This window comes from Poecilia mexicana, unplaced genomic scaffold (genome assembly GCF_051168715.1).
Source record: "Poecilia mexicana isolate PSO_F unplaced genomic scaffold, ASM5116871v1 scaffold_7, whole genome shotgun sequence".
NCBI lineage: Eukaryota > Metazoa > Chordata > Actinopteri > Cyprinodontiformes > Poeciliidae > Poecilia > Poecilia mexicana.
This window is the reverse complement of record NW_028263376.1, coordinates 24606632-24634593: the sequence shown is the minus strand read 5'-3', so window position 1 is coordinate 24634593 and position 27962 is coordinate 24606632. Positions and strand designations below refer to the sequence as shown.

At 41.6% G+C, this 27962-nt stretch overlaps 2 protein-coding genes across 7 annotated transcripts; both read left to right on the top strand.

Annotated features, from left to right (window-relative positions):
• Positions 1-73: 73 nt before the first annotated feature.
• ncoa6 (nuclear receptor coactivator 6) lies at positions 74-14500 on the top strand. Of its 6 annotated transcripts, none has more exons than XM_088007300.1 (17): positions 74-177; positions 3514-3851; positions 4270-4425; positions 4521-4643; positions 5057-5179; positions 5274-6065; positions 6197-6319; positions 6611-7895; positions 7980-8098; positions 8266-8768; positions 8859-9095; positions 9234-12213; positions 13039-13089; positions 13204-13234; positions 13613-13654; positions 13892-14025; positions 14118-14500. In XM_088007300.1, the coding sequence occupies exons 2-17, from the start codon at positions 3554-3556 to the stop codon at positions 14162-14164; spliced, it is 7044 nt and encodes a 2347-aa protein (XP_087863426.1). In that variant the 5' UTR covers positions 74-177; positions 3514-3553; the 3' UTR covers positions 14165-14500. The 6 variants fall into 6 exon arrangements, with proteins under 6 accessions (XP_087863426.1, XP_014843510.2, XP_014843509.2 ...); XM_014988024.2 differs by having other exon boundaries at positions 8856-9095; XM_014988023.2 differs by having other exon boundaries at positions 5057-5185.
• Positions 14501-14644: 144 nt separating this feature from the next.
• top1b (DNA topoisomerase Ib) lies at positions 14645-26430 on the top strand. The gene is made up of 21 exons (XM_014988027.2): positions 14645-15549; positions 15847-15871; positions 17442-17538; positions 17900-18026; positions 18921-18976; positions 19116-19223; positions 19331-19421; positions 19498-19583; positions 19692-19807; positions 19881-20002; positions 20083-20205; positions 20305-20492; positions 21782-21926; positions 22038-22181; positions 22260-22445; positions 22685-22753; positions 22864-22978; positions 23072-23199; positions 23306-23400; positions 23590-23739; positions 25319-26430. Exons 1-21 carry the CDS (start codon positions 15517-15519, stop codon positions 25419-25421), a joined length of 2307 nt encoding a protein of 768 aa, XP_014843513.1. The 5' UTR covers positions 14645-15516; the 3' UTR covers positions 25422-26430.
• The last annotated feature ends 1532 nt before the right edge of the window (positions 26431-27962 follow it).

Below are 27962 nucleotides of genomic sequence, written 5' to 3'. Positions count from 1 at the left end.
AATTGTATGTTTGTTTTTTTAACGACGTTGTTCAAGTTTTTACCACAACTGGAGTTTTATTTTGGAAAGCATGATCGGAAGTCGTTCTGTTAACCTGCTAACGAGAATCATGTTTTGTTAGCCTTCCTAGCAAGCAGATTTCAACTGGTTAACCATATTTCCTCACGATTATGTGTGGTAAGGTGTTTCGCTCTTACTAATTGTAAGGTGTGGAAATTTAAAATGAGTGAATTTTTCAGCTAAGCGTAGGCGCTTGAATGCATTCGTGATGAGTTACCTTCTCTGTTTGCTGGCTAGCGGTTGCTAGCTGGAATTAGCTGTAGTTGACGGAGACGCTAGGATGAACAGTTTTGACTTCCAATTTGTATATTTTTAAGCTGCATCACCCCAAACGTAAAGATGTGGGGTGTAGACATCGTCTACTCTTGGTCAAATGTGCACAACCGCAAATTAAGTTGTATATGAGCGTTTGCGTCGGGAATTTCGTTACCTTATATTTGCGTTAAGGCCCATGCTGGGCCCCATCATCATCATTCAGTCAAGCTGGACCTCGTTTAAAGTGCTCCATTTAAACCGTGTTATATTAACTGACTGGGGGTAGAAACCACACTGCACTGTACATCGATAAAAGACGCTTCTAAAATTGAGATATATCTGCTTTGATAGACTGAACATCACCGGTCAAATTGATGTGACCTACAGGTGTGTTTAGTGTGTGCTGCTTTAGTCATAATGTGATTTTATGTTTTTCTTCTTGCTTTCATTATTAAGAACGGTCTATGTACATTAATAAACACACGTCTACTCGTTTTAAATGTGCAAAACTTTCCACTGACTCTTGATTTTCCCTATGTGGCCCTTCTTTGGGAATTGCGATCATTGTAAAAAAAAAAGAAAAAGAAAAGCACAGCTCCCTACTTACTGTAGATATAGTACTATACGCTGTTTGAAACTTTATATGTGACAAACTTATCCAAGTTTAGGGGTAATTTAGTCAAATATTTCCAACCTTTGAGTGTCAACAATGCTCGTTTAAATGCGCAATTATGTTTAAGTTCACACGCACATTCAGTGTAGATTTTGGCCCATAATTTAGTTCAGTATTTGTCATTTTTACCAGTGTCATCCATAGTCCAAAAATGGAGTACATTTTGGCATTCAACATGAAAATTCCTGACACCTGGAATATAACAGGGGTTTCTTAGTGCTTCTCAGTCCTTTGCCACATCAGTACCACACACACTGATATGACCATTACAATACATTTGCGATGTAATGTTAACTGTGTGTGAGGTGGCAGAAGAGGGATTCAACACTTTTTTTTGTCGCTAAAGAGAATAATGTGGAAACTAAAGTAGCAACACCTATCAGTTTTACTACAGAAAAACTGGAGAGATTTATTTACTAATCCAGGAGTGTTGCCTTCCCTTTTTAAGCATTGTGGTTCCTTTAATGCTGCTTGTCTACCTGGGCATGCAACCCAACCAATCGACCTGCTAATATCAACATGTTGTGCTTTTGTTACTCTAAAGAGCAACACAGCAAGTGGGTAATATCCTGTCCAATAAAACTACTACTTAACTTGTGGCTGTTAAATTTTAAGTCTTTGTTTTAAAATCGAAATAATGACGATCAAACTTTATGCATAAACTGTCTTTATCAACATTTTACTTTTGCAACAATTAGAATAATTGTGTTTTAGAGTTTAGGACGAAATATTATGTTATTTATTTTGTTTTACACAAGTAAGTACCTTATTTGTAGTGAAATGCTGGTATTTCTACTCAACGTCAAATCCAGAGAATCTGTTGCCTGTTCATGCCTCCTTTCATATTGTTACTGTGTGGACATTAAATGTAAAATACCTCATAATACTTGGTTTAGATGGACAGACTCCAGTGAATGTTGAAGGGGATGCTGCTTGATTATTGACAGCCCCTTCAATCAGCAATAATTCAGATATAGCTGAGTTCTGATCTACAGAGGGTCTCAGGACAAATAGTTCTGGTGTTATTGTGCACCAGGAAACTGCTTCCCTTTAGAGGCTGTGTGTAAGGCAGAGCAGATCTGTTAACACAATGCATGTGGGTCATCTGAAACGTCACCAGCAAATCTCTTGAGGAACAGAAAGTGAGCAGATCTACGGCTTCAGCCAGCACACTTAAGTCTACCTGTATACATTTGTTTGATATCCAAACAATTGGCGAAGAAAAATACATTTACTAAATAGGGAAAAAAAAAAAAAACACACATCAGGTATTAAAAAGACACATTGGCTTCGGGCACAGAAAAAAACCCTGGTCAATTGATTTCTAGTCTTACTTTTAGATTTTTGGTTGATTGAAAACAGTTAAAGGAAATGTGCAAATTCTGTGAAATCTAGCATAATAATCCAACCATGTCAAGGATCCCCTAGTAGGATGTCAGACAAACAGTGTGATTTTATCCTTTTAGCTTGCTAATTACTTGAAGCAATATAGTCCGTTAACAATATTCATCTTTCCTTTTGTATGCATTTAAGCACAAAAATAAAACATTCCCTTCCATATTGTTATAAGCTTTTAAGTCTGTATTGCTGCTTTGATGTGGCAGCCATGTTCTGACTTTAGAGGACGTTGGTTGTACTGCCAACCTGGAACTGAAATAATATACCCTGTTGAGTACAGCATAAATCAAGTTCAGGTTTAGGATTAAACCACTGCGAATGAGCCAGTGTTAATGCTGTAATCCGTGCCAGAAAAATGCGGGATGCATGCATAACCTTTTACAAGTACGTGCTAATTGTATTCCAACTACTTGAGAAATGTTGAGTCCTGCACAGAAGGTTTTTCATCTGAGCTGTTGAGCAGCTCGATATTGGAAAAAGTGAGTGAGATTGTTGAATATTGCATTGATACTAATTGCAGTGAAGGCACAATTCCACTGCTGTTATTTTTCCTTCTGTCATGAAACTGCTCATCCTTCAAATCTTCATTCTTGGTCAATAAAATCGACATCTTCTCCAAAGGTCCAGGGTAGGAAAAGTCCATCCTGCTGGTCAAATATAATATCGGTATCTGTGGCCACTTAGAAATTGTAGCCTACCGGGTTTGTCATGCATTCAGTCCCTTACTTTGTTATAAATTCTTTGTTTTTAGCCCACCTCCCCTAAATTAGGTCATTTGATGCATTTTTAGTTTTTGTGAAGCACTTTGTTGTTTTTACCTTTCCAAAGTGCAGTTTAAGTGTTTTTACGTATTTTCTTTGCAATTGTGGCTTTGTAAATATCAGTATTGCTTTAACAATTGTTTATGTCAAGTCATTTCTGATTACCATTAACTCATTTTGATTAAAAAAAGAAGCTGAGCAGTGAGCACCTCCAGTTCCTCTGTGTTTTTTTTAATTAGGAAGGAATAATATGTTTGTCTTACTTAAATTTTGTGTACTACAACCTAGTTTAGTTTTTTTGACGTTTTTGTTGCTTTTTTTTTTGTAAGATGTTCTAACCTGAGTCTTTATTACATGTGACTGCAGCTTAAAACGGTTCCGACGCCACTCCTAGTACAGGCGGAGGATGGCTCACCAACAGACCCCGCCTGACGTGTCCCAGAAGGCTGAGCACCTAGAGTCTGATAACGATTCAGACAGAGACTCAGGTGTTGGGGACGATGCAGTCGAAGAAGCTGATAGTTGCCATGAATGCAACACAACTGAAGTAGACGAGGTTCAGAAGGCAGACGGGATGGAAGAGCACGGTGTGAAGGACGAGGACTCCACAGTATTTGTTGCCTTTCAAGGCAACATGAACGATGAGGACTTCGCTCAGAAACTTTACTTGGTTCTCAGCGGGATACCCAACGTGCTTAATATGGGTTAGCTTTCTTTTTCTTTTTTTACATAGTAAATGTATTATTCAAAATCAAATTTCTTGTGTTTATAGTGGCTTATAATGGAAAAATGGCTTTGTTTTCCCACAGTTTTTATTATGTTTCCTTCTAACTAGGTGGTTTTAACTTTCTTAAATTTTAAGGGCTTTAAATTCCTTGATAAGTGTCAAAATATAACATGTACGAGATTTTATATTAAAAGAATTTGCAGTGCGTTGCACAAGATATACAAGCCCTAAAAACGTTGACAAGTCTCACAATTTGTTTCTGTGAGCTCTTGTATGTTCTGGACATTTTTATCTTTCCATCTTGTCTTTCTGTAGCACATATGAGAAAAAAAACTACATTACGATTATATGAAATATATATTCTTGCATCACTTTATATAATTATCATCTTTTAGGCTCTGATATTCTGCAGCCACAGTGTGTAGAGCCTTGGAACAGCGTCCGCGTTACCTTCAACATTCCCCGAGATGCAGCAGAGCGTCTCAGACTGTTGGCCCAGAACAACCAGCAGCAGCTCAGAGACCTGGGTATTCTCTCTGTGCAAATAGAAGGTGACAGAAGCATAATGCATCCATGGATTTCTTTGGAAATTTAATGAACATGAAAATCCATATTTACTGCTTTTCTTTTACATTTTAATGTCCAGGCGAGGGAGCAATCAATGTGGCCGTCGGACCAAACAGAGGACAAGAAGTAAGAGTGAATGGACCAATTGGTGCACCTGGTCAGATGAGAATGGATGGTGGCTTTCCGGGTCAGCCTGGTCCAGGTATGGGTTTGTTTAATTTTTTTCAATTTATAGCAACAGATTATCCAGTGAATGAGAAACTATATATTACAGAAGACATCCGAGTCTGAGCAAGTTATAAAAACAATACAAGTGGGGTTTTTTTCTTTAGTTTTATTCAGCATTAACTTTTTTCTTCTTAGCTATTGTTCTGATTACTTTAGAATATTGATTTTGATTGATTTGCTTACAATTCTTAGCAAAGTCTTCATACCCCTTGAGCTTATTTACATTATGTTACGTTACAGCCACAAACCTCATTGTGCTTTTTTTGGGTTTTATGTCATGAACCTGCAGAAAGTAGTGTATGACTATGACATGGGGGGGGATATGTATGTTTTTACAGTTGGTGGCATAATGATTGTTTTGTTTTTTTGTTGTTTTTTTTCTCCAAGGTGGGGTAAGGATGCCCAATCCGTCGATGGTTCCACGTGGGCCTGGCATGGTGGGTCAGCCTATGTTGCCAGGCAGCAGCGGACAGATGCACGCTCGTGCACAGAGACCACCTTTACAGACAGGTTTAGGTCTTTATTTTCGCTTCATCTAATGATTGATGTTGGAATTGCGAATACATCACAGCACTTGCATAACAGAATTCCTCTGTTGTCACAGATGTGATGGACCCAATGATGATCCAGCAGCAGCAGCTTCAGCATCAACAGGGCGCTGCTCATGCTTCAGCCCCCATGTCTGCTCAGGCTGCTCATCACATGCATTCTCTGCAGGCAGGCAGACCAATCAACCCTGCCGCACTGCAACAGCAGCAGGCCCAGCAGCAGCAAGCTCAGCTCTCCCAGCTCGGACCTCGACCTCCATTCAACCCCGCGGGCCCGATGGGTGTGCCTCCTGGCTGGAATCAGTTGCCCTCTGGCGTACTACAGCCACCAGCAGCCCAAGGAGGCCCTGCCTGGAGAAAACTCCCCCCGCAAAACCAAATGGTTCAACGCCCACCGTCACTGGCTACAGTTCAGACCCCCAACCACCCCCCACCCCCCTATCCGTTTGGTAGCCAGCAGGCCGGGCAGTTATTTAATGCAATGGGACAGGGACAGTTACAGCAGCAACAGCCTGCAGGGATGGGGCAGTTTGCTACGCCGCAGCCTAAAAGCCAACAGGCAGGTCCAGGTGGTGTCGGCGGACCACCCAGACCCCCACTGCCCCTACCGTCAACGTCTGGACCACAGAGCAACATCACGGCCAAGTCACCTGGATCGTCCTCGTCTCCGTTTCAGCAAGGTTCTCCCGGGACGCCTCCTATGATGGCTCAGAGACCTACGACTCCTCAGGGGTTCCCCCAGGGTGTCGGCTCACCAGGCAGAGCGGCTCTCAGCCAGCAGGGCAACATGCAGCAAGGATTCATGGGAATGCCCCAACATGGGCAGCCGGGAGCCCAAGTACACCCTGGTGAGTAATTGTTGGTAACGGCTTCTTTTTCTTTTTGGTTTCCATGCATGTTAAAGGCTGCAATTTTGTCTTTATAGAACAATCGCTTTAAAGTTCTGATTTCTAATGTAATGAATAATTACTGATTGCAGGCATGGCAAAGCGTCCTATGGGCTTTCCAAACATGAACTTTGTTCAAAGTCAGGTGACTGGCGGCACTCCAGGAGCCCCTGTAGCAACTCAGCAGCTGCAGAACCAACAAATGACTCACACAGGTAAAAAAAATAACAATATAAGAGAAACTCAAATGACACTACAGAACGATGACTGTATGATTGGGGGAAATTGATTATATTGGTCTAATGCAGTGGTTCCCAAACTTTTTCTCCTGGGCACCCCCAGCGGTTTCCAAACATTTTCTGGGCCTCCCCTATGGATTATGGATTACAAATAGCTGTCTGGTTGAACAACGTTTGTGAGAGGGGGGGAATTCTTAATTAATTGTAAGAAATTAATAAATTAATTTCTTGCAATCCTTTATATATTTTTTTTCTGTTTCAATTCAGGAGCCCAGCCAGCAGCATCTACTCCAAACTCGATGCAGGGACCACCCCACGTTCAACCCAATATAATGGCTGGTCAGAGTAGTATGCCGGGTCCACCCCCTGGTACCACAGCTGGGGCTAGTATGGGCCAGCAGCAGCCTGGCCTCCAGACCCAAATGATGGGCCTCCAGCATCAGGCCCAGCCTGTGTCCTCCTCCCCCAGCCAGATGGTTCAAGGCCAGGGTGGAGGTCAGACTGTCCTTTCAAGGCCCATTGGTCAAGGGCAGAGAGGAGGGATGACCCCACCCAAGCAAATGATGCCACAGCAAGGCCAGGGGGTGATGCATGGGCAGGGTCAGATGGTTGGAGGCCAAGGGCATCAGGCCATGCTCCTGCAACAGCAGCAGCAGCAGCAACAACAACAAAACTCGATAATGGAGCAGATGGTTGCCAACCAGATGCAAGGAAACAAACAGGCATTTGGAGGGAAGATTCCACCTGGGGTTATGCCCGGCCAGATGATGCGTGGCCCATCGCCCAATGTTCCTGGTAACATGCCTCAGTTCCAGGGCCAGGTTGGCCCACAACAGATGACTCCACAGCAGCAGCAGCAAATGGCTCAGATTCAGCAGCAGCAGCAGCAGTTACAGCAACAGCATCAGCTGCAACAGCTGCAGCAGCAGCAGCAGCAGCAGCACCAACAGATGAACCAACAACAGCCTCAGCAGATCCCAATTGCTGGCAATCCTAATCAAACTATGGGAATGCATGGGCCACAGATGAGACTCCCTGCTGGCCATCATCTCATTCAACACCAGCAACAACAGTTTCAGCAACAAAAACAACAAGCTATGTTGCAGCAGCAGCAGCAACAACAGGCCGCTCAGCAGCATCCACATGTCATTGGAGATCCAAATAGTGGGACAGGGGAGTTAGGTGTGCAGCAGATGGTCCCTGATATGCAAGCTCAGCAGCAGCAAGGCATGATGGGAGGCCCCCAGCATATGCAGATGGGTAATGGTCACTTTCCAGGTCATGGCATGAACTTCAACCCCCAGTTTGCTGGTCAAATGCCAGTAGGAGGACCGTGTGGACAGCCAGGTGGCTTTCCTGTTAGCAAAGATGTTACACTGACCAGCCCACTGCTGGTCAACCTACTGCAGAGTGATATCTCAGCAAGCCAGTTTGGACCAGGGGGGAAACAGGGAGCTGGTGGGGATAATCCAGCTAAACCCAAAAAGAAGAAACCACCCCGAAAGAAGAAGCCCAAAGAGAGTGATGGACAGCAACAAGTAGAGGGACTTGGGTAATAACAATTATTTGTTACAGTTATGTTGAATGCTTAAACTGGTTATTTTGTCAAATGGCTCATTTTTGTTTCTCTTCGCAGTGGCCTTGATGGGACTGTTGGCATGGAAGATGCAGATTTGCCAAATCTAAGTGGGGAGCAGGGTTTGGGTTTGGAAAGCTCTGGCCAAAAACTCCCCGATTTTCCTAATAGGCCTACAGGTACACTTTATGAAAAAAAAAAACAAACAAAAAAACAATTTAAGTTATTCAGTACAAAATTTCAGTAATTAGTCAAACAATTATTGCAGTTGCATACTCTTATAATTTATAAAATTGTATTGTGTTTGTTATTAAGTTATGACTATGACCCTCTTTGTTTTGAATAGGCTTTCAAAGTCAGACTGGAGAACAGAGAGTTCTGCAACAGGTACCGATGCAATACATACAGCAACAACAACATCAACAACAGCAACAGCAGCAGCAGCAGCAGCAGCAGCAACAGCAACAACAACAACAACAACATCAACAACAACAACAACAGCAGCAGCAGCAACATCATCAAATGCAGCAAATGCAACAACAGCATATACAGCAACAGCAAATGCAGCAGCAAATGCAACATCAAATGCAACAGCAGCAAATGCAACAACAACAACAGCAGCAACAGCAACAACAACAACAGTTGCAACAAATGCAGCAGCAACAGCAGATGATACAAATGCAGAATCTTCAGAATGCTCAAGCACAGCAAGGGATGCCAGGGTCACAAACACCAGGACAAAGTCAACCACAGATGCATCAGCTGCAGCAGCAGCAGCAACAACAACAGCAGCAGCAGCAACAGCAATCACAACAGCAACATCTGCAACAGCCCAGCCTACAACAACAGGTACACGTATTGTGTGACTTGATGGTATTGTTTCTTGTCAGCATCAGAAGCTGTATCTCGTTCCTAAAGTTTGTCTCTACATTCTAGCAGCAACAGCAGCAGCAGATGATGATGATGATAAAGATGCAACAGGAATCCAAGAATCGCATGCCCATGCCCCCAGGAGGGCAACTCCCTCCTAGAAGTTTAGGCAATCCAACAGACGTGCAGAGGCACCCCGTTTCGCAGCAGGGAAACATGCCTGTAATGATTAACCTTCAAGGCCATGGTGGTGTCCCACCCTCACCTGACAAAGCCAGGGGGATGCCCCTAATGGTGAACCCACAAGTAAGGCTTAATGTTAATGGATTTAATACAAACATTTGTAATATTTGTAATAATCAAAGGATAACTTTTGATTAACTTTTGATTAAAAATGCAGAAGTAATCAGAATTTTTAAAAATACCTTCTAAAATCTTTTCCAGCTTTCAGGTGCTGCACGAAGAATGTCTCATTCAGATGTAGGGCAAGGACCCCAAAGCAGTGGGTCTGAGGAGGTCTCCACTGGTCCCCACACAAAGCAAGACAGGCCTGCTGGCTCAGAAATTGGAGTTCAACCTGGAAATGGGACACAGCAGATGGTTTCCAGCCAGACTGCCAACCCTCAAATGATGAAGCAAGGTCCTGGTCAAACATCAATGCCTCAACATACTGGGGCCAGTCCTCAGCAGCAGTTAACCACTCAGCCCCAGCAAGGAGGCCACATGCCTGGCCTTCATTTTCCCAGTGTCCCAACATCCTCACAGAGCTCAAGACCCAAAACCCCAAACAGAGCAAGCCCTAGGCCGTACCACCATCCCCTCACGCCGACTAATCGACCCCCAAGCACTGAGCCCTCAGAAATTAACCTTTCGCCTGAGAGACTAAATGCCTCTATTGCAGGATTATTCCCTCCTAAAATTAACATTCCTCTTCCTCCAAGACAGCCAAACCTTAACAGGGGATTTGACCAACAAGGTTTGAACCCAACAACTCTGAAAGCGATAGGCCAGGCTCCCCCTAGCCTAACTCTGCCAGGCAACAATAATAACGGCAATTTAGGAGGAAGTAACTCTAACAATCAACAGTCTGCTGGAGCCGGTGTAGGGGTTTTAGGTGCCAAGCAAGACAAACAGTCTGGGGGTCAGAATAAAAGGGCAAGTCCTAGCAACAGTCGTAGGTCGAGTCCGGCTTCCAGTCGAAAGTCTGCCACTCCAAGTCCAGGAAGGCAGAAGGCGACAAAAAATACCATGAATTGCCCTCCTCACCAGCAGCAGATGGTTAACCCACAAGGACAAACCATGATGCTAAGTCCTTCCTCTGTACCACAGAGTCCAGTATCAATGCCTTCACAAGCTGGCGGGGCCATAGAGACACAGCAGAGCCAGAGCTCCCTCCATGGTATTCATGGCAATCTTGTTGATGGATTTAGGGAAAATCAGGGAATAATGCCACCAGAGCAGCGACCAGTTGCTCAACCTCCAGCCCAGACACAGCAATTCAGAGATTTATCATCGCCAAGAATAAGCCCTCGTATGCCAGCACATCAGGTTCCCAAACCTGATGTTGAAACGCAGGCTAACACAGTTGACAGACCTCCAACACACCTAGCAACTGGACAGGACTTGGAGGTCTCACCTGCTCTTAGAGCAGCTCCAACATCCCTTAACCAGTTACTGGATAACGCAAATATTCCAAACAAGTCACTTCGGCCCTCGCAAACAGGGAATGACAACAACAAGTCTGCTTTGGATCCAGACAGACCTGTATCCAGCAGTTCTCAGAACGCAGATAAGTCAACGTCTGTCGTTACTACAGCCGCTGCTCCTGCTACTGCCGCAAATGAAACTCCAGCTGTACCTAGATCTGCTCTAGTTCCTACCAGTGGTTCTGCCTTGCAATCTACTTCAATTCCAAGCTCGCACCCATCCACTGCTGTAAACTCCAGTAGTACCCTTAGTCTTAAACACAACCCATTACCTAGCTTTGTAAATTCAAATGTAAATCCAGCAGCTACTCTTACCAGCTCAGTCTGCACTAACACTAACGCCAATCCAGGTCTAAGCACCGGTATGCTTACTTCTGGTCAGAACACTTTCGCCTCCTCTGTTACTGCCAGTTCTGCAGTAAACACTGCCAGTTCAGCTGTCAAACCAAGCCCCAGTCCAAAACCTGTGACCAGTGTTCAGTCAGTCATACAGATCCCTGCGTCATCTAGTAACATTTCCCCCAACCAGATAACAGTGTTTGTCACATCAAACCCCATTACGTCTGCCCCCACTTCACAGGTGCCAGCATCAATGGTGTCCACCATGGTGGCCGTCCCTAACAAGAATATAAGACCTCAAGACATCCGGCATCAGAGCTCTGGCCCTCGACCTGCACAATTTATCACCACTACACCTGTATTTATTAACCCAATTTTCCAGGTCCCAGCTTCCTCTGTGGCTCCTAATTCAGGAGTCGTATCACAGTCTGTTACCATGGTGGGGTCCTTACAGGTCTCAGCTGCAAACATCCATCTTTCTCATGCCCCTAGCTCCTCTCAAACAACAGGGGCTACAATGACAAGCGCTCAGTCTAACAGGAGTGGTCTCGGACAGGTCCACATAACCACTAGTATGTCGCCATCAGGGCCAGTTAGTACTCTTGTAGCTCCTCAGCAGTTTAACCAAGGAAGCATCAAACCAGAAACTCCAAGTGAAGCGAGTTCCCCTCTGAAATCTGCTGTCGCGGCGCATCAGCCTTCTCCCCACCCAGGCCCGTCTGCATCAGCTTCCTTTCAGCCACCTCTGGCTTCTCCACCTCCTTGCTCCAGCCCCATGGCTGTTCGAAAGAGTCCTGTGCCTCCGTCCCCTACTTCCCAAATGAAAGTAATACCCACATCAGCCACTGTATCCGTTTCTGGCAAAGGCGACTCCCAACAAACTACTGTAGAAAGGCCTCTGCAGGGTCATACAGGGGGTATCCCACAGCAGGTCTTTCTACATCCTGCTAATCAGACTGAAACACAAGCTCCTCATACTACTGTTGTTAGTTCAAATAATAATCCACCTGTGGTTTCTAATGAAATCCCCAGTCAAGTTACAGTTCCTCCTCAGATTGTTGGACAGGCTCCTGCACCAGTCTCGGTCCCAAATCAGCCACCGCCTGTAAATTCTCAAGCTCCCATTGCGACTGCAGTTGGCTCCGGGGTTTCTTCCAGTGCTTTGCTTTCTACAGTCCCTCCCATACAATCTTCTGTAACATCTGTTCTTCCGATTGTTGCTGCAAGCGGACCCGGTGAGGCTTCCCACATCACCTCCTCATCTACTGGTATTCCCAGTGCAGTTCCAGCAAGCCAGACAGATATCCCAGCTGCAGAACCTTCTGTGCCGCCGCCAACAACAGCAGCAGCAGCTGCTGAATCCACCCAGGCCACCCCAGGTACATGCCTAGCAACCCATGAAAAATATTCATCTTGTTAATATACGTATTGTCGCTCCTGTGTTCATTGATTTTTGGATTTTGGCCCTAAATGGGGAAAGTTAGGGCTATTGTCTGAAAATGCATATAAATTTATTGGCAACCATAGCAAAGATTTATAAAAATAAAAAGCATATTGCAGCACCGTTATCTCCCAATATGTGTAAATTCTAATATCTAATCATTTTCATTTAATTTCAGTACATTAATGAAATTGACAGGGGAAAAACTGGGTAGAGATTTTTTTAAATTATTTTACAGTGGGGTAGTTGTTACTACCCCTACTATGAAGATTCATAGCTATTAATGTACTAATAGATAATTAGTACATTATCTATCTTTATGTACTAATTGACATAAAGATGGATAACTGCAGAATTTAAAAAAATCACCTAGCAGTAAATAATTGGGTGATGAATAGAAATTGTCACATATTACTTAAGATTTAATTATGTTTCTAGAAAAGCTGATTAACTCATACAGTTTGAAAAATTATTGAGCTACTTTTATTTTAAAGAAATTGATAAGAAACAGTTGTGCTCTGGGTTGTTTATTTATTTTTTTACATTTTTGATATTTTCAATATGTTTAATTAAAGATGAGATTTTATGCAAATTTATTTGAAAACTATTTAAACATTTTATCACAGGGTTCCAACAAATTGATCTGCTACTATGCACATGATGCTGCTTTACTTTCTCACACACAGCTGCTTCTTGTAGCTTTTTAAACAATTGTGCAGCTAAATGTTTTCCATCACTGTAGATGTTTCTCCTCATGTTTCAGCACCTCTGCAGCCAGAAGCCTCACAGGAGCCTCCCTCGACTGAGAAGACGGGTAACTGATCTTTATTTTTTTATTTTTTCCTTTCAGAAGAAAAAAAACAAACAAGCGTTAACATTTTTGGAAACTTTAGAGTCCTAATAGATCATTTGCTCCTGTGTTTCTCAGGTGAAGACACCTCAGCAGGTTCAGAGCAGGGGTAAGGCTCCAAAATTATCGTTGCTGTCCTCTCTGCTTGTTTTGGGTGGCGGGGCTTCTAAGCTGTCCCCTTTTTTTAACGTTAATTTCACGGAGAGCAAAACCAATCTTGGGAGATTCTTGGGGATTTCTGTCTCCATTGAAACAATTTGGAGGTTTTTTTGGTTGGCCATTGGGGTACGTGATGAGCGAAGGCCTTCGAACTTGGTATGTATGATTAGCATGAGATTATATGATATTTAAAGCATGTCAAATCAAAGGCAGATCATTACCACATGGCTGTATCTCCACATTGGGATTATCATGATGTGGTGAGGTGGTAAAACTGTTTGTTCAGCACAGTTGATAGTTTACCGCTGTTTTTCCACTTCTATCACAGATGGGCAAAGAAAAGAAAGACGCCCATCAACATAGTCCCAAGGTATGTATTTTGACATGGTTGTGCTGCAAAGGCAGAAGCAGTGATCATGTCGACGTAGTCGGTGGATGCTGTTGGGATGAAGATGGACAGTATCTGTGGTAGATGAGGAAAAACAGCAGAGTCCTCGTTGGTATTACAATGTTGAGTAAAGCAGAAATGGTTGCTCGTTAGTAACAGATCCACGTCCTGTGTTTTTTTCCTCTCCTTGTTTGTTGTTTGTCTTTGTGGTTCTCCCAGAGCTGCTGTGGAGAAGCCCAAGGGGCCAAGCAGACGGAGCTCCCGAGCCGAGAAGGAGGCGGAGGAGGAGCCGGCGGTAGACAGCGGCATCAGGAAGAGGTCATCCAGGCCTGGAACCAGTGCTGCAGTTAAAGGTACAATAATCACCGAAGTGACGTTTCAAAGTCGGTATCTTTCACATAAGACATTCTAAAGTTTTCTCTAACCGACGTATTTGGTTTTACAGAAACCGCAGCGAGCCCCACCCAAGCCAAACGAAGGAAGTCTAAATAGGCACAACGGTGGTCGTTTACCTGTGAACTGTACTGTAAATGTTTTTGTTTTCTGCTGTGAATCAGTTGACCTTAGTTTCTCTGGCTCAGTTTAAAACTTAAACTAGAGGAAGATACTATGTACAGATTGTTTTATGAAAAAAAATAAAGCTATTGTTTTGTTGACGCTTATATGTGTGATTGTAGCTAGAATGTGTGTATACAGTTTGTGTGAATGTGCTTTTTTTTTCTATTAAATGCTGGATTAATCATGAAGATTGATAATGAAACTCACCATTTACTGTATGATTAAGTTGTAAAATCAAATTAAATTTTCTACTGCTTTTGTTCTGTGAAATGACATGCTGGTTCTTTTTGTCAATTGTGTTGAATGTGATTTCAGATTTTTTTGTTGCCAGAATTGCTTGTGCTTACAACTGTGTCCTGTCTGCCCATTTGATGGTTTATGTTTGTCCGAGATGGGGTCGCTAAGGTAACGAGTCTCCAGTGACATTCTCCAGCTCATTCCAAGTTGCTCTTTGGCCAGAAGAAGTCCTTTTAGTGAGTTCTGCGTTTTCCTGTAGGATTTGCATAGAAAATCTGGCGATGTGAAAAGAAAGCGATTCTACTCCAAACTTTCCAAGAATATTGGAGCTCCTTATCCTTGTACCCAGGATCACATTCTTAAGTTTGGTGTCTGTGTCTCATAATCATAGGTTGTGGATAGACCTGTAAATTGTAAGGTACGCAATTGGCTTCAAGCCCTTTTCCTTCCATCAATAGTTTCGCTAAAATACTAGAAACAGAAAAAATAAATAAAACTCAAATGGAGGGAGAAAAACAATCTTGGAAAAATATTTCAATCTGAAAAAATCTGTAGCTGAAAAAACTGAATGAATGTATTGGAATATGTGTGTGTATAAAGTAAAATTGAATTTTTTTAAAGTAATTTTTTAATGGACTTACAAATTATTTTATCCGTTTTAACCTTTGTTTTTCTCTAGTTTTGATGAAAATAACTTCCATTAGTTTGACACTAATTTGTGAATGTAAAAAAATCCATAGTGGGGTTCCAGTTTTGGATGCCACGGGAGTAGGTGAGGGCAAACCTGACGAAGAGTTTGGGGGAATTTCAATAATGCCAAGACTGACCCCTACGTGTTTATAACTAAAATTATTGGTGTACTGTAGTAATAAATGCCAGCCTTCATAGATGTTTATACAAGGAGAGAGTTCTCTGATTGAGCATGCGCAGTTGACAAACATTGGGACTCCATTCCAGGCTGTCAGTGAGGGTTCCCTGAACCTCGCATCCTGAACTGTCGTCCTCTCAGTAATAACTTTATCTGCTCTCCAAACAAAAACAACTTGACCATGAGTGGGGATCATGGACGCGGAGACTCTCAGGTAGCTCTCGCTTCATAGTCGAGGTTTTTTCTCGCTAGTTTTAAATCAAGATTTCCAACCACAACTGACATAATATGAGTAATAACCGTCACGTTATGAAATAAATGTGAATTAACTCTGAAAACTGAAGCAACTATTCGCAGAGAGAGCCCTCCAGGTATCCAGGTTGTTTGTGCTCTTTTTATTTTGTGTTTTTATACAGGAACGTATTTCTAGGTTGCAGTTGTAACTTGAACAGCCAACCTACCGGCGTTTTTAAAATTGAAATAATAAAAATATTTTCCTCACAATTTTCAGGTCAACTCTGGATCTAAAGGAAGTGGTAGGTCCTTTTCTGACGATTTTCTTTATTCATCCTGACTAGTTTCTAACCCTAGCCGCTGGTACCTGTCTACTGTTAGTTTTTAAAGGACAGAAATGGCGTCCCAGAGACTAAGTCCCTTCTCCTCCACTCTCTTGCGGCTATTGTTCAAAAAGAGGGTCTAAAATGTGCATTTACCACCCTCGGATTTCAAAACTAAAGGGATATTCTGAAAGAGGCTGATCTCTGGTAAATTTTGCATGCCTTGGTGTGATGATATACGGATGCAGTTGTGATGAATTTTGGAGCCGAAAGTGATGGAATTGGGGTTGAGGACTTAGTCTCTGCGCCATTTTCTTTTCTGTGTGTAGCATCCAGGGCGCCGCTGAGCGAGCCAGCTGTCCGCCGTGATATGGAGGCGAGAGCGGGGCGCTTATCGCATCTCAGCACCGGCTGCTCTCTGCCTCCATCCCTGTCAGAGAGCCGTTTATCTGCACCGCCAAAAGAAAAGTAGACATAGGTTCAGAAACTCTGTTCCAAACTGGAGGAATTTGCCCACAATTACTGAAAGCGTGTGCTATTTTAATCTAATTATAAACCCCTTATGTGACACTTTAAAAGTTGAGAGTTTCTTATCTCTCTGTTAGGTTACATTTGTACTGATCGTGGAGAAAAAAGTGGGAACAGCTTTAACTCCCAACTGGGATTATCAAAAAACATGAAAATTCTTCCCTTTGCATAAAAACCGTTATATATCAATAATAATTTTTTTTTCCTTTTTTTTTTTTTTCAAATTCAACAAAAAGCCGTACTTGTTTTGAGCGATGCTATTAGTGGTGCTTTTTCTTAGTGACTAAAAGTGTTTATGTCTTTGAAATGTTGTCACATTTTATCACATTTATGAATACGGACTTATTATTTATTTGCAATTGTACAAACTTTACAACAATGTAAAGCGGAAAGTGGAAACAGATGATAATTTATAGTTGACTAATTATGTGACATCTGAAGCAATGGCTGCACTTATTTAGGGCTATTAGAGTAAAAGAGACTGAATCCAAATGCACACCACACTCTTCATATTTTAAAAATAATTTTTCCCTCAGACATCACAGCTTTATCTTTGATTTGTGTTCGCCTATAAATTAATCTGCCCATTTGATTTTTTTCTTTGTTTATTAATATACATGATTATTAATAAAGACTCCTAGACTCCCTCTTGCAAATTACAATCAAAAGTTACATTAGGAGTGGAACTAAATGTTGCACAGAGAACTTTGTTGATCGCAGTTAACTTTTAATACTGGATTTAAACCTCCGCTAATCAAATACAATCTATTAAAATGACTTACAACAAAAAAATTGTGCTTGATTATGCTCCTTTAGTGAAAGAAGAGTTAATTTTAGTTTGCCTTACACATCCTTATCAGAGGTGGCAATAAATATCCAGGCTCTGTGTGAATTATGGCGCCCTGGGAAGAGTTTATACTTCCAGAGCTTATCCTTAGTTTTTTTTTTCTTTTTTCACCAAACTAACTTAGAGTTGTAATTTTATGAGTGACTCCAGTTGGATCTTCTCATTGTGTCGCAGACTCTCACAAGCATAAAGACAAGCACAAAGAAAAGGAGCACAAACACAAAGATCACAAGAAAGACAAGGAAAGAGAGAAAATAAAGCACAGCAACAGGTACACTTTTTTTCCCCTCTCTCTTAAGTTAAGAACAGAACATTAATCTGTTTTTCATTTGCCTCATGACTGATTTCTATGTATCTTGCTTTACAATGTTATGTAAGGACTATGCTCACAAATATTACAGGCATTACTGTTAAGAAAACTCTGAAACATTAAATCAGTGAAGTTGATGTAAGCCAGCCACATTAATGACATCTGCAGAGCATGTGTCGTGGTTTGTTCTCAGAGAAATAGTGACGGCCTGCGGTATAACAGCAAAGACGACGAATATAACTTTGTGTTAAAGAAGTTTATGTCACTGGCGTGCTCTGTCTGACCTCTTGGATTGGAACTCTGTGACCTCTGTGGCTTTCAGCGAACATAAGGAGTACGCCGAGAAAAAACACAAAGACAAAGAGAAGCCGAGGCACAGTGACGGCAGTGCAGACAGGCACAGAGAAAAACACAAAGACAAGGACAAAGAGAAGAGGAAAGAGGATAAGGTTTGTTGATTCCATCTTAGAGTCTGTCACTAAGTGAGCTGGGTGACTTTTGTGCTTACCAGGTGCTTATGATCTAAGCATTTTACAGGTCTGGACAAGTATGGAAAAGCAAAACAGAGCAGGGGCTGCATTCAACCACCTGTTTGTTATTCTATCCATTATTTACTGAACCATCTATGTTTTCTCTCTTGCTTTTCTACTTTAAGAATTGGCTTGAAAAGTGTGTTCAGACTGTTGTTTTAGTTTTACCTAATGATTTTTTTCTGTTCTTAAAACTATTGCTTATTTAATTATTTCAGCGTAATCTAAAAATAATTCATTAATTTAAAAGGGAAATTTGGTTTTCAGCTATCTCTGGTGAACATCCCCAAATCTCAGCGCTAACATCTCAACATCGAGTCTGCAGGCACAGTATTCCACCGCAGAATGTCGTGGATTACACTGTCTCTGCCCCGTCTCATACCTCCTGGGGCAGAGTATAGTTTGGAGTCAGGGATGTGACCCTTCAGCCACGTCTTAGCGAAACACGTAATGCTTCATACCCGATGCTCTGGTTGGGTCCATCTTATTTGCAAGAGATTATGTTGCCCTTTTTAAGACTTAGGACAAAGAATGTTTAAACTTCCTCCACTTTGCTCCTGCTCCATATGTCTTTATCTCATCAAAAGATACCGTTTTTAGCCCTTCTGTTACTGTTATACTTATGGCCAAAATACCAGAGTAAAAAAGAGCTTTATTTACTGTTTAGCTGCTGCAACAAGCAGCCACGGTGTGCAGCGCTATTCCAGAATTCCTTGAATTTTCCAGAGATTAGAAAACACAACTTGACATAATTTAGCCTGACCAGCTGCTTATTAACTTTGACTAAAGAAGTTTTTTAATTTTTCATTACAGAGTTTATCATCCCATCCTGACAAGCCTAAAAAGGAGAAGGAAAATGGATATGTGAGGTTCGCAGTATTGCTTTATCATTATACATATAATATACAAATGATCAAGTGCAATTAGACAGCAGCTTGATCTACCATCGTATCTCTAAATGTATGTGTTTGATTGCTTCACTTAAATGATATTCAATGTGCGATTCAGAGAGAGAAGTCCTGCTGCCATTAAGGGCGAGCCGGAAGACGACAATGGCTTCTACCCGTCTCCCAAACACAACAGGGCCACCAAACGTGAGAAGGATGATGATGAGGAGTACGTATCATTCAGATCTATTGAAATTTCTGCAATTAGCTGCTATTAAAAATGTATTTTATGCTATTATGTAATTGGACCTTTATTAAAGCAGGAGTTGTTTACAGGTTTGAATACAAGCCTAAGAAAGTCAAGGTAGAACACGACAAGAAGGCCAAGAAGAGGAAACATGAGTATGAAGATGATGAGGAGGAGGAGGTATACCAGCTTAACGTGCGTTGTTGAGTTGCGTTGGCGAAATCTCATGTTAAATCGTGTAAATTGCGTCTTTTAGGATACCAAGCACAAAAAGAAGACGAAAGACAAGAAAGCAACAGAGGGAAAGAAAGCCAAAAAGGAGGAAGAGGAGAAATGGAAGTGGTAAGATAAAGTTCAGCTCAAATTGTTCTTTTCCTCAGGAAATGACAATCAAAGTACTGATAGGCTACCGGGTGGCTGACCTTTCTCTTCCCTGATTGTGTTTTTTAGGTGGGAGGAGGAGAGGTACACTGACGGCTCTAAATGGCGCTTTCTTGAACATAAGGGTCCAGTCTTCGCTCCACCCTATGAGCCTTTGCCCAACAAAGTCAAATTCTACTATGATGGTGAGTATCACCTTGAAAATCAGGCTGCAAGTCACAGAGATTTAACTCTTCAAGATTGTAATGTGTTTTTTAGGTAAGCCAATGAAGCTTAGTGCTCCCGCTGAGGAAGTGGCCACCTTCTTTGCCAAGATGTTAGATCACGAGTACACCACTAAAGACATCTTTCGGAAGAACTTCTATAAAGACTGGAGGAAGGTGGGGAGAATCCCTATGCAATATGTATGAGTTCAGATAAGGAAGCACAGAATACCTCATTGATTTCCCTTGTGTTTTAGGAAATGACATCAGAGGAAAAGTCAATAATCACAGATCTGAACAAGTGTGACTTCAGAGAAATGAGTGAGTACTTCAAAGCCCAATCAGAGGCTCGCAAACAGATGTCCAAGGAGGAGAAACAGGTTGGTGCTCATTTATGTGGATGCTATCAGACTTTAGAACACGGCAGAACGAGTTAGTGCGTTTTCGAAACCGTTTTTTTTTTTTTTTTTTTTTTTCAGAAAATCAAAGAGGAAAATGAGCGGATCCTTCAGGAGTACGGGTTCTGCATCATGGACAATCACAAGGAGAGGATTGGAAACTTTCGCATCGAGCCGCCGGGTTTGTTCCGAGGACGAGGCGACCATCCAAAGATGGGGATGCTGAAACGGCGCATTAGACCCGAAGACATCATCATCAACTGTAGCAAGTAAGGATTCAAATGACTTTTTTAAAAATATATCTATATACACAAATCATGCAAATTCAGCGATTTATGCATGAATGCATGTCCTGAGGATATGGCCCTCCTCCTGCCAGTATGTTATGACTCTTGTGTCCTGGTTCAACAACAGTTTCTTCGATCCTAATATTGCTGAAACCAGAGAGCCAACCTGGCGAGCCAAAGAAAAGGCAGAGGCACTTACATGTGTCAAAAAAGTCATTAAAAGTCAGGCGTTGTTAGCCCGTTGAAGCTATCTTTTCTTTCTTTTTTTTCAGTAATATTTAGACATTATCTTTATTTAGACATCTATTTTGTTTTTCTCTTTTAACCATACATTTACATTATGTTAACATTTTAAAAGGAGTCCACCACTTGTAGGCTGAGGTAAGGTTTCTATTTTTAATGACATTAGGAAGATTGTCTTCAATTAAAGTCACTTTTATGAGAATAGGACCATCTTTTGCTTAATTAACTCCACTCTGCAAAGCATTTTCAAATTGTTTAAATTGAAGATAGAGTCATCTCTTCTGTGTTTGATTTTCATCTGTATTTTGTCTGTATGGCAGTCATATTTTATTTATTTTTAAGCCGAGGAGGTCAGTGAAAATAGTACCTAGTTCTGCAGTATACCACAAGGTGGCCCCATCGAACCAACCCGAATCCAGTTACGTGAAATCACATCATGGGAATCTTGCAGGGTCAGATGAGATTGAGTCAGTTTGGAGGAGTTCCTCTTTAGGATTATAACTCACATTTGTTTATCATCCTCAACTTTGTGTTCACACTCTTCATTCTTTATCTTTCTTCTTCTTACCGTCTTGTTGCGGCAGCTTTTTATAGACTTTCGTTCAGTTTATTGTCATGAAACTTTGGCTTGGTGTTTCTTTTTATAATTCATTTGCAGCAACGAGTTGCCATCAGAAAGACGGCGAAATTAATATTATTCGATGGCAAGAATATTATTATTATTATTCAAGTGGCAACAGTATGAGAGCACACACTCAGATACACCACTGGCAGTGTGTCAAAGGTATTCTTCCTGTAAAAGAAAGCCAACAGTTGCGCAACTCAGGGAGGACGTGTTGATCTTCACATGCTGGATATAACCTCTGCACTGCAATAGCTTACATACAGTGTTTATTATGAAAAGTACCTCATTCTTTCTGTATCAGATGAGACTTTGTTTTTACTGATGGGCTGTAAAATAGTAGTTTTGGTGAAATTAGTCCACCATACACCAACATTCATATTAAACTAGCTGTTTGCTCCCACAGGGACTCCAAACAACCCAAACCTCCACCAGGGACAAAGTGGAAGGAGGTTCGCCATGACAACAAGGTTACGTGGTTAGTATCCTGGACCGAGAACATCCAGGGCTCCATCAAGTACATCATGTTGAACCCGAGCTCCAGAATCAAGGTGTCTGTTTTTTCTCAAACCTTCCATGCATTCATTAGCCTTTTAAAAAAAAAACAACAAATTTTTACCTCAGTTAAAGAAAAATATTTGTGTGTGTGTTTGTTTGTGCAGGGGGAGAAGGACTGGCAGAAGTATGAGACCGCCAGGCGTTTAAAGAAGTGCGTGGATCGGATTCGTACTCAGTACAGAGACGACTGGAAGTCAAAAGAGATGAGGATCCGGCAGAGGGCCGTTGCACTGTATTTTATTGACAAGGTGAGTAAACCTCCGTAATTGCTCTCTTAAATTAAGTTGAAACAATAAACTTCAGACGTTGCGTTTCCCCCTGCGTAGCTGGCTCTGAGGGCAGGGAACGAGAAGGAGGAAGGCGAGACGGCAGACACGGTCGGCTGCTGCTCGCTGAGGGTGGAGCACATCAAGCTGTATCCCAAGTTGGACGAGCAGGAGTATGTGGTGGAGTTTGACTTTTTGGGAAAAGACTCCATCCGCTACTACAATAAGATCCCGGTGGAGAAGCGGGTGAGCTGCAGAATTACAACAAACAACAACACACCATAGAATCACAGTAGAGCAAAACAGACCTTCAGCGTGATACTGCTGCTGTGCTTGAATGTTGGTACAGTGGTCTAAAGTTCAGATGTCATTTTCCCCTTTTCATTAGAAATGTTATGGTGCCACAGTGAGTGCAGTTAAAGAACGAGGGTTGCGACTTTTTTTTTTGCGACAGTTTTTCTCACCCTCTGTTTATGTCTCTTCAGGTCTTTAAAAACCTTCAGTTGTTTCTGGAGAACAAGCAGCCAGAGGACGACCTCTTTGACAGATTGAATGTAAGAAAAGCGCCAAAAATCTGCCTTCAGGATGTGATCGGACTACTTTTAGGTCTGCGGTACTTTTCCTCGCCTACACACCATCTGTCTTTATTCTGCATTTCATCTAGACTTCCATCCTCAACAAGCACTTACAGGAGCTGATGGATGGACTGACAGCCAAAGTTTTCCGTACCTACAATGCCTCCATCACCCTGCAGCAGCAGCTCAAGGAACTTACCTGCCGTGAGCAGCTTCACTTCCATTCACTCCAACCATCTGTGTTTCTTTGAAATGTTCTTCTTTATCCGTTTCTGTTGTTGTTTGTTGGGTTCACAGCTGAGGACAGCATCCCAGCTAAGATCCTGTCATACAACCGAGCTAACAGAGCCGTAGCCATCCTGTGTAACCACCAGAGAGCTCCGCCCAAAACATTTGAGAAGTCCATGCAGAATCTTCAGACCAAGGTAACCATCCCGTAGTAAATGTTATTTTAGGAAGCAAAAAAAAAGAAAAAAAAAAGGATGCATCATCTACACTAATTTCCTCATCCACCGTGTGTTTGTGATGCAGATTGACGAGAAACAAAAGCAGCTGTCTGCAGCCAGGAAGCAGCTGAAGGCCGCCAAGGCCGATCACAAGGCCTCACATGATGAAAAGAGTAGAAAGTGAGAACGCCTGAGAGCTGTTAGCTGTCAGCTGTCAGTAAAGTGTTTTCCTAACACTCTCTGTCCATTTTGGGGTAGAAAGGAAATACGTTTTTTTAACCTCCGCAGCTGAACGTGCGCATGATGCGTGTTTTTATTTCTTCATCAAAAGCTCTGGCTTATTTCAAGCGCCCTTGTTTCTGTATTCAGGACTGTTGAGGTGAAGCGCAAAGCCGTGCAGAGGATAGAGGAGCAGCTCATGAAACTCCAGGTGCAAGCCACGGACAGAGAGGAGAACAAGCAGATTGCTCTGGGCACCTCCAAGCTCAACTACCTGGATCCACGGATCTCTGTTGCCTGGTATTTACGCACTTTCCTTCTTCCGACCCTGGGAATTCTATGGGGGAAAAGCTGGAACGTTGGGGTAGAAAACCGACTGATGCACACGCCAGCCATTTGTTTGTGTGTGGCTGGCCGTGTGGGCCTCACATCTACCTCGGTGACAAAAAAAAGGCAGGAAACGGCCTTGCATTGTAGGAAAAGAAGCAGCAGAGGTAAAAAAGCTAGTGGCTGCAGAATGAAAATGAGAGGAAGAAAAAGCGTGTGAGCGCCAGGAACAATGGGGTTTGTTTCTGAAAGCTAGGGAGCGTCCCCAAACAGCTCTCCTTCCTCCATGTGGGAAGTCCATGAGGAACTGTCTGTGGCAGAATGCCTCAGAGAAAGGGGGGGGCAGTGGCCCGCCCTCCCTAAACGATGCTCCACTGCTATTTATGGAGAAACTTGTCCTCAGGCACAATGGACGAAGGAATGCTCCCTGCTTTAGTGTAAGGGATGGGGTGTCCCAGTAATGGGGTGGTGCCTGGAAACATGGCATACAGTGTAGGACCTGTGACAATACAGGGAAAAAGGTTAGTTGGTTGAACAGTCTGTGTTTCTACAGGACCCTGCCAGTTCACTTCATCCCGCTAAATTACTGTATTGCTGATTTGTGGAATTTGATAATAGTTTTAATAATGATAAAATTAAAATATATATGTTATGCAAGTAATATTTCACCATGAAGTTCTTTTCTGAACTTCATGGTTCAGAAAAGAACCATGCTAGACCAATACAAAGTGGAAGTGATACACGTGCCTTGGTCTGGTTGGGTTTGGCTTTTATAGAGTTCTGTTGTGTTGTTGATACTCGGCTCTGTTTCCATGGTGTTCTTTTGCGTTTTGTTTTAGTTCTGGTTATTGGCTTTGTATCAGTTAAGTCTTCTTGGATTAATTCATACATATTTACCATAATTCAATTTCACTCACAGGTGCCATTTATGCAGTTGATTAGACTCACCCGGTCCTGTTTCCACTAATCACCTCCCCCACATTTATCAGCTTGCCAGTTTCTCTCACTTCTAATTCCAATTACCTGCCTGTCACCATTATATTCTCATATATGTATTTTTAGTACCTGTACATGTTCTCCTCTTTTAAATAAATCATCTTCAATATGATACTGCCATCTTTCTGCACATGGGTCCAACTCAGCTTTTGGCAACCTCTTTTTCTTTTCTTTTTTTTTTTACAATTAAAAAACTTTAAACTGTGGAAGACACTATCTAAAGACCATGAGAGACCTTTAAAGGCAACCATTGTTTCCTCAGAAATAAGAATACATCTGTTTATCCCATTCCTTCGTCGGTACCATTAACATGATAATGTTACTTCCTCTGCATCAAAACTGACCGAAAAGTTTGAAAGTTCTTAGAGAGAGATCATATCTTTTATTCAGCTAAAACAACTCCAGAAATTTCTACAAATTATTACAAAACCGGCAGCCGTGTTGAAATACAACAACTTTAGTCCAATCTTGCTTCAGTGAAGAAGAGTTAGAATTAGAAGCACAAACTGCTGCTCGTGCTTTTGTCCTTAATTGGTTCGTCTTCCCTTCTGTCCAGGTGCAAGAAGTGGAGCATTCCAATTGAGAAGATCTACAACAAGACCCAGAGGGAAAAGTTTGCCTGGGCGATCGACATGGCCGAAAAGGATTATGAATTTTAACTGCACTTAGTATTTCTATTTGAACATTTCTACTCAAGCCTTTGATTGTACAGATGGTTTGTCGCCGATGTCAAACGATTCCACTGTGCGACGGCTGTGGGACGAAGCCAGGACGGCACCCAAGCTGTGATCACAGACAGGTTTAATAATCATGCTGTAAATATCGACCGGTTGTGTACAGGCGAAAATCAACTCTTGAAAGATCTCACCATGTTGCCCCATACGGCATCTCTCCTTAGAAACATTATGATATTGTGTATGTAGCTGCAGCTCTTTGACCGTATTCCAGCAACCATGATCACGTTAAGTATTATGTTGTGTCAGATTAAATGTTCTGAGATGCTAAGCCATCAGATCTATGGAATAATAATTCTGATAGAATAATAAATTATTATGTTTTTCAATAACATAAGAGATTATGATGATTTTGACGAATGTTTAGGTGGTGTTCTTTAAATTAAGCTGGACAAAGCGGCGTTGGCGAGGAACTAAACTCTAGCACTATGCTAACACACATTAGCACACAGAATGTCAAGTTTTATCCATGCTGTTTATTTCAGGGATGTACATATTGTCATTTTTTTTTTTTTTTGTTTTGAAGCGTGTGCTGTATGCATCCTCAACAAAAAGCCCTTATTGCGCTATTGCAAATCTTTAGTGAGTGTGTGTTTCCTCAGTCTTACAGTGAACAAGGCCTAACGGTGATTTCGGTTACTTAAAATGCCTGAAGCATCATGTTTTTGTGCGGCAGAGCTCAAAGAGACTGTTCCCTCCGACAGACGGGTGTGGATTTTTGCCAAAAATGATCACATCATCTATCCTTGTAGGTGTGCTGTTTTTGTAACGCTATAATAGAGCAAGACATGTCTTTGAGAAATCTTCTAATGTGAATGAATAACTTTTGTCATGAATATTTCTTGTTATTTGATCATTTATCACACAATCCCACGCTGATTTGAAAGTTTGTTGTTTAGAGCTTTGTAGTTTTCAGAATAAAACATCAACCTTGTTCTGTTTGTCTTCTATCCTAATATTTTACACAGTAAAATTAAAAACTAGCTGTTTAGAGTTCATCAGATAGAGTCAGGCAAATAATACTCAATATTAATATCACTTTCTTCCATATGAATGTATCTCTCTATTGTCTTTTGTTTTCAATGAAACAGCTGAATGAAAACAATAAACAGTGTAACCGTAACTAAAGGTTTTAGGAGAAAGAGACTGAAATAGGCGCTTCTACTGAGAAAAAGTTACCTGAAGTTTACAGTGAAACTTCAAAAGAGCTTCCGGAAGTAAGGTTAATACTTTCAAAATAAAAGATTTACATTCGTAGTCTGTTTCAAACTAAATTTTTGAGGAAAATCAAAGCTTACAATGGTTGACAGAAGTCTATACACCTCAGTTATGATAGACTGCTTTTTTTTTTTTTTTTTTTTTAAACAAGATTGTAAAGATAAAAAAGCATGTAGTCTTTGTCCACACATGCTTTGCTAAAGCGCTATTTGATTCAGTTTCTGCATTTGTTCTTTTAGGGTTCATATTGCATTGAATGAAACCAAGAAAAAACATACTGATCTGAGTGAAGTTGGCCCCCCCACCTTCTTCAAATCAGACAAAATTGGTGTCAAACGTTTGTGCTACGTTTGTGCTGGTTTGTGCAGCAAAAATTTTCGTTTGTGCCGCTATCATTTTAAAGATATAAAGAAATGTTTCCAGAGGTCATCCAAGGTCAATCAACCCCCCACCTTCTTCAAATCAGACAAAATGGGTGTCAATCAACTCAGCTACGTTTGTGTTGATTTGTGCAGCAAAAATTTTCGTTTGTGCTGCTATGGCTTTGAAGATATTAATGAAAGTGTAAAGGTCAAAAGGTCAACCAGCCCGTGAACTTTTATGAAATCCAACTTTCTTTATATCTTTAAAATGTCAGCGGCACAAACGAAAATTTTTGCTGCACAAACCAGCACAAACGTAGCACAAACGTTTGACACCAATTTTGTCTGATTTGAAGAAGGTGGGGGGGCCAACTTCACTCAGGTAACATACTGTCCTAGTTGGATTTGTCCATTTGTATTCCTTCAGTTAAAACTACAGCTTGCTGACAGATTGTTAAATTAGAGGAATTGTACAAAAAGGTTCACAGGAACCAAGCCACAATGTAGAAATTAATAATTTGAGAAAATGTAGAACAGCACTGATATCATGAAAGCTGGCTATTTTACTTAAGTTAGTTTAAAAAAAAAGGAATACGAAATCTGGTCAGGCAGTTTGCAAAGATGCTGACACCAAAAGTTTCAAATAATTGTATGACGCAAAATCAACACAGCATAATCAAACAAGTATCATGCCCTCAGTGAAATGGAAGGGTGGACACATCATGGTCTAGGCTTTCTTTTTGAATAACTCCAATGTCTAATTTTTGATCCAAAAAGTAGAGGATGTGAGCTATAAAGCTGAAGATAAAGAGTGACTTAATTTTTTTCAGCATCACTGAGTCCAACCATACAGCTAAATCTGGGAGGAAATTTTAAGTTTTCTAAT

What these genes read in the sequence shown, in the direction of transcription:
- ncoa6 (XM_014988022.2), top strand. Translation starts at nt 3,554, where the DNA reads ATGGCTCACCAACAGACCCCGCCTGACGTGTCCCAGAAGGCTGAGCAC. An exon ending in CCAACAAATGACTCACACAG is followed by an intron (nt 6,320 to 6,610) that starts GTAAAAAAAATA and finishes GTTTCAATTCAG; the next exon opens with GAGCCCAGCCAGCAGCATCT. An exon ending in ATCCACCCAGGCCACCCCAG is followed by an intron (nt 12,214 to 13,038) that starts GTACATGCCTAG and finishes CTCATGTTTCAG; the next exon opens with CACCTCTGCAGCCAGAAGCC.
- top1b (XM_014988027.2), top strand. Translation starts at nt 15,517, where the DNA reads ATGAGTGGGGATCATGGACGCGGAGACTCTCAG. An exon ending in AGTCAAATTCTACTATGATG is followed by an intron (nt 19,808 to 19,880) that starts GTGAGTATCACC and finishes TGTGTTTTTTAG; the next exon opens with GTAAGCCAATGAAGCTTAGT. An exon ending in CATGATGAAAAGAGTAGAAA is followed by an intron (nt 23,401 to 23,589) that starts GTGAGAACGCCT and finishes TTCTGTATTCAG; the next exon opens with GACTGTTGAGGTGAAGCGCA.